Source organism: Trypanosoma grayi (genome assembly GCF_000691245.1).
Source record: "Trypanosoma grayi strain ANR4 Tgr_992_V1, whole genome shotgun sequence".
NCBI lineage: Eukaryota > Euglenozoa > Kinetoplastea > Trypanosomatida > Trypanosomatidae > Trypanosoma > Trypanosoma grayi.
The window spans coordinates 1-6104 of NW_008826611.1; the positions used below are offsets into that span (position 1 = coordinate 1).

Below are 6104 nucleotides of genomic sequence, written 5' to 3' on the forward strand. Positions count from 1 at the left end.
GCCGTCGTCGTCGTCGTCCGCGCAGCGACCGGTTAGGCGAAGCTTAAACGCCGTCGTGGATGACCTGCTGTTGCGACAACTGCAGTATGACGGTATCTCGCTTAGCACCGCCATGCAGATGGAGTTGGGCTGCTATGATCGGATGTCTGTGGGATCCAACGTCGAATCGCCCACAGATCAGGAGCCACTGGACGTTGCGATTCCGCAGGAGATGCGCCGTGGCCTCATGAAGCCCGTCGCCGATCACAGTGACGAAGGTGACGTGATGCAGATGGTACAGAAGGTATATCCACGCACTTTTCAGTGGATCGTATATATTCTGAGTGCCTGCACGTGTACTGGTCTGCATTCAGAATCCACAGTAAGCCTTGATGAGGCTCTGTCGATGATGCTTAAACCTGTCACCGGTCCGTCTGCCATGGAACGGCCTAAAGGGCCACAAACAGTGGGCGAGGGATTCGCACAACCATCGTTCCTCACAGAGGTTGACACGCAGCACCAAGACGAGCAGCAGCAGCAGCAAGAACTTGATGCTGAAGAGGATGCCAATGATCGCGGTGAATTGGAAGCCTCCGAGGGAAGCCAAAACACGCCGCTCCAGCGCCACATGCGTCGAAGTGTAAACGCCTGGGCAGCTTTCTCGACGAGCGATGATAGTGAAGGAGCTGATGAGGTGAGGGAGGCGGTGACAGACGAGGAGTCCCACGAAGAGAATGAGGCGGAAGATGAGACGGATTATGTCGGTGACTCCGAGGAACCCTCGGCGTACACAGAGGAAGAGGGGGAAGAGGCAGAGGAAGAGGAAGAGGCAGAGGAAGGGGAATCTGAGGAGGAAGCAGCGGAAGAGGTGTACGAGGACGAGCTCCACCGCGCGCAGTACAGCCACCACGAAGAGGAAGAAGAAGGAGGGCAGAAGCGTCATCAAGAAGAGGGTGGGGAAATGCATGGGGGCCATGGACACCCGTGGGGCGAAGGACAGGTGCAGCTTGTGGAATTCACCACACAACGCGCGAAGATCCTCCTCACGGATCTCATCATCATCTGCGCACTGCAGCGTCTCTCACAAATGGTTGCATGCGGAGTAAAAGAGGAAATGAAATCNACAGGAGAAGCAGCTGGAGAGGCAGAGGTGACATCTGAGGGCGCAGAACAAAGTGCGTCGTCGGCTACGCTGCAACGAGCGGTTAACTTCATACTCTTGCTCAATCAGCACCCACTCGTGGCGTGGCGACTTGCAGCGGAGCGCGAGATTCAGAACATGAACAAAGACGGCTCTGATAAAGAGCTCAATGTATTGCGCGGTGACGGGACATCAGCAGCAGTGTCATCACCACCACCAACGGCAAGAGCAACCGAATCGCTACTGGTAACCTTTCGTCACGTCCTGGTGGCGCTGGGTTATATGCCGCTTCTCTTGGGCCGACAGCAACAAGAAGAAGAAGAAGCACAACAACAACAGCCGCAAGGTAGCAACGGAGCTGATGGACGCCAGGCCCATGATCAGTTGCTATCGTGTGTCGCACCGTTCCTTCGACTCTGGGGAGGTCGGGAGAATCAGCAGAATTTTGACAGGCTGGTGCCCGTGAATGCCTTGAGCGACACAGAGGACGAGGATCATACCGGGACAACCCCACCCGCTATTCCAACCTATACAACCTCATTTGTTTGGCTGGAAAGTGTCTTTGTCGATCTTCTTGACCAGGTGGACCAGCTTCATCGGTTGGAGTCGCTTCTTAAGGCAGGTGATGCTATGGAGTCGTCATCATTTCCCGCGGATTCTGCTATGACCTCACGTCCAGAGAGTCTGTTACATCGCCTTGTTTACCCTTTCAGCACCTTCATGCTGCGCCAACTCGATGAGTACTCTGAAAAGGGCCTGGTTGGGGAGTTTGACGAGGAACAGACACGCGTATCATTCCAATTGCCTCCCGTCGTGCCTCCCTCGCGAGGCGGTGGGCCGTCCCATCAGCAGCAGCAGCAGCAACAACAACAACAAGAAGGACAATCGGTTGAGCAGCAGCAGCATCAGCCGTATTCTGGAGGTGCCGTCACCGACCGGCGGAGACCTGGCTTGGGTGTACTGCGGTATATTATTCCCGCTCTTTCGGGTTTCAGGGGCCGTGATCGCGCATCTGCTGACGAAAGTGACAACAACGTCGACGCCACTCTCCCTGGGATGCATCACTCTCAGCATCAGCACCAACGGCGGAAGCAGAACCGGGGGCAACAAACACTCATGCTAGAACTTCCCCACGCTAGTACCGTTCTCTCACGCTTGGACGAACTGCATCGCCACGCCACCCCGTCCTTTCTATACCCACAGGAACGCTTCAACCGCTACGCGGCCCACCCTGCTCTGGTGGATGGCTCGTTGCTCAGTTGGAAGCCATTGTTCCAATGGACAATGTGCTATTGCCCAGTGACGCGCCGGCGTTGTGTGGATACATTCGTCTGCGGTGTTAATCCGGAAGGGAATCGGGTTTCATCGTCGGCGTTTAGAAACACTCCTGGCTTTAATCCGGCGCAGCTACTGAAGTGTGGACATGTCATCTCCAACGTGGCGCTGACGGAGTTGGTAGATCGTCTGCAGCGGAACTCGCGGGGCTCAGCGTCGTATGTGCAATGCCCGTACTGCTGTAAGGAGGTGGCGCTGAATGAGATTGTGATGCTTCGCTGTATCTACTGAGGTGTTGCCACAGCCGATGTTGTGGCTAAACTTACCACGACGGCTGCTGCTTGTGTGCTTGCGCACCTCCCTTGGCCGCGTACGCTCTGAGGGCTTTGAAGTCTCAGAGAAGCAGGTTTCCTTTGATTTTTTTTTTCGCCTTTATCCCTTTGAGGTCGCGGGAATGCGTCGAGGTCGTGAATGGCAGTTTCGCCGTGTGCTTTTTTTTTCGTTTTTTAGTGTTCTTGTCGCCTTCGCTCCCACCGTATTTGACGTTCTATGCCACTTTACATCCATGTATGCTGCCGGTGTGGGGGTGTGCCGAGGGGAGAGAGAGAGAGAGAGAGAGTTTCTGCGGCTGTTTCGCTTGCGTCGTCACACGGCCCTGCAGAGCCGTTTGGTGTGTTTCCGTTTCTCTGTGCGCAGGCGAGGCCTCCCCCTTCAGTGCTGGCAAGGAAATAGTACAGAGTGAGAAACAAAGAAAAAAAAAAGCCATTGGGCCTGGCTGTCCGTCAGCTGGCGCGTGCTTGTTTCGCCTGTTTGTTTCTCCCAGTCCGTTGCCCCATGCCTTCGTTATGCCCACTCTTCTCTCTCTTTTCTCCCTTTGTTCTTTGACACCCCCGGGTGCTTTCTGGTGCTATTTGTCTTGGATCAGTAACAGCAGCGCGGGCGCGACCCCTGGAGGAGAATACGAAGAAGCCGGGGGGCTGACCATATGTCAGCTGTCCAGTCGTCTGTCTCGCACGGCCAACATGTCCTCAACAGCCGTGTGCAGCGGTCAATGGAGGGGTGGTCGATCATCGAGAAGATCACAGACTTCACACACGCCGTCTGCCGCGTGAAGGACGGCAGGGGCTCTGCGATTCTGATCGCCCTGCCGAATCAGCAGCATGGTGGGCAATGCAGTGCAATGGACACGGGCCGAGCTGGACAAGCCCACCACCACCACCACCACCAACAGCAGCAGCAGACGAGGGGTGACGAGAACATTGGTGTGCTGCTAACCACATCCTTCGTGTTCCAGAATCGCGAGGAGGCACGAGGGGCGACGGTAATGTTCCTCGAGCAACCAGTCGCAGGAACGAACGCGCGGCAGGGGCGGCGTGTGGAGCCGCTCGAGGTGGCGGTGCAAGTGGACAAGGTCTTCGTCTGCTCCACCTCCTGCCCCCCGTCACGGCGGCCCACGCATGCAGGCCTCTCGTCGGCGTCGTCTCGCGCAAGTCAGTGGGCTGTTGCCGACGACGATGACGACGACGACACTAACGGTGCGTCAGAGGACGAGTTGGGCTACACCATGACGATGTGTGACATGACGCCGCTCGTCGACGGCGCTTCTCCTTGGTCGCCTGCCACCGCGCGTGGGCAAGACCTCTCAGCACCGGGGGACGCCGGCGGCTTTTCGTTTCTCCCGCCGCTGCGGCACAACTCCACCTCTCCGTTGTCGGTGGAGCGGATAGATTCGCCGAGTTCGACATTCGAGTCTGGGCTCTGTGGCAGTAGTGTTGGCTGTACCGGAATGCGGACATCAACAACCCAGCAGAGGGGGCTCCCGATTAGGCCCCTTCCACTGCCACTCCTGCTCTCGCGTATCCCCCCAGTTTGTGTGGGGGATCGCCACCTTATGATCACACACACCAACGGCATGGAACGGCACTATGTGGTGCAAGCAGTGAAGTATGTAGGGAAGGATTCATGCGAGTACGACTTCTTTGATCCCGCCTGTGAGTTCAGTAGCGGTGGCCCGATCTTTAACATGCACGGGGACTTTGTGGGCTTACAGCACCAGAGTGGTGATCACAGTTATGGCATCTTTATTTCCTCCATTGTGCGGCATCTGTTCCAATCGACGTTTCTAGGGCTTTGTCGTCTGCCGATCGTTGACGTTAGCAGTCAAACAGAGGAAATGTTTGACATGCGGGCAGTGGTACCAGATGAGGTGTTCAACCAGCCATTCCACATCAATCAACGATACTGCGTGCTAAATGTTGGCGCGGGCGATCAGCTGATTGAGTATGAAGACTTTAAGAGGCTGCGTCTGCGTAATGATATTCAAGGCTCCACGCAGCCGCCATCTCTTGTGGCACCAGATGGCGCCTCCGTCTGGCAAGAGTTCTACGCTGACTTTGGTAGTCTCGTTCACATTCTACACGCCTTTTCGCACGCTCCGAAGTTGGCAAAACTTGCGCTAGTGGAAATGACAAGCCATGAGCACCGACATCACCTACCGAACGTTGCATCGCTTGGTGGAATTGGCGCTGTACTGGAGATCATTGACGGCTATCCGCAGTATGAGGAGCTTGTGCTGGCCGCCCTCACAGTACTCGCTCGAACCTCACTCTACAAGCCGAACCGTGAGGCGATGTGGCGCTGTGATGGCGTTCTGACAGTGCTTGAGATAATGAATGAGTACTCCCACCATCCGTCTATTCAGCAGTGGGGATTTTGCTGCTTGTACAATGTGATGGCCGCCGACTCACCCGTACGAACGGAAGCTGTTGCTCTATTTGCACGCAGTCAAGGCATTGCGTTGGCGATTGAAGCTCTCCGCGTACACCAGGGCGAACGCCACGTTCTACGTCACACCGGCTTCGCACTTAGTTGCGTGGCAGACGAGGATATACGCTATGCGCATACCATGGTGAATGGTGGCATCGCAAAGATTATTATTGATTGCATGAAAGGCAGTAGCGATGACCCCTTTGTTTTTTTGGGGTTGGCAACACTGTTACACAAGTTGTTGCGGCACAGTCTCAATGATAGGGAGCTTCTTACGCTAGACAGCACTGTGTCGTCTCTACCATGGCAGTGTGGCGAGGCCGTTGAAAGGACAAAGACTTATTCCAAGCGGGATGCTGAACACGCTTCCGCCTGCAAGGATCCTGTGGGCTGTGCTCTGCTCGATACATTGGTGGAGGGAAAGGTACTAACGATCCTCGGAACTGTCATGGCCTGCGAATCGCAGGACACGTACTCAAGTGCGGCAGTGGCATTGCTCTATGAGTGCATTGGGTCTGTTGTCGTGATGCTAATGTTTCGCTTATTGGAACTAGAGGAGGAACTTGCCGGTAGTTCTCTTACAGAGACGTGCCGGCGGATCATACAGAATTTCCCCACTGAGAAGGTGCTGCTGCAGCAGGCGAAGAGAATAGTGTGCCTGCTTCCATCCTCCACCTGAGCGAGTTCCGACGTGGCGTATATATGCTGCCATTTGTTCTTGTCTGCCTGCCTGCCTGTCTATTTGGTGTATGTACATATATTCCTTTGTGGTGTGGTGTTGTGTTGTGTTATGTGAGTTGCAGATTCGTCCGGACCCACGCCGTGTTGCGTCCCACAAAAGCGAAACAACAACAACAACATCAACAAAAAACAACGGGATGCCTTGATCTCTTTGATTTCTGTGTGTGTGTGTGTGTGATTCTGCTCTAACGACTTGCTGCTT

At 55.2% G+C, this 6104-nt stretch overlaps 3 protein-coding genes across 3 annotated transcripts; all 3 read left to right on the forward strand.

Annotated features, from left to right (window-relative positions):
- Positions 1–112: 112 nt before the first annotated feature.
- DQ04_09921000 (hypothetical protein) lies at positions 113–2686 on the forward strand (the record flags this gene model as incomplete). Its single annotated transcript, XM_009316096.1, has 1 exon — positions 113–2686. The coding sequence occupies one exon, from the start codon at positions 113–115 to the stop codon at positions 2684–2686; it is 2574 nt and encodes an 857-aa protein (XP_009314371.1).
- A 16-nt stretch (positions 2687–2702) lies between these two features.
- Positions 2703–3137, forward strand: DQ04_09921010 (hypothetical protein; the record flags this gene model as incomplete). The annotated part of the gene is made up of 1 exon (XM_009316097.1): positions 2703–3137. One exon carries the CDS (start codon positions 2703–2705, stop codon positions 3135–3137), a length of 435 nt encoding a protein of 144 aa, XP_009314372.1.
- A 243-nt stretch (positions 3138–3380) lies between these two features.
- DQ04_09921020 (hypothetical protein) lies at positions 3381–5840 on the forward strand (the record flags this gene model as incomplete). The annotated part of the gene is made up of 1 exon (XM_009316098.1): positions 3381–5840. One exon carries the CDS (start codon positions 3381–3383, stop codon positions 5838–5840), a length of 2460 nt encoding a protein of 819 aa, XP_009314373.1.
- Positions 5841–6104: the final 264 nt, after the last annotated feature.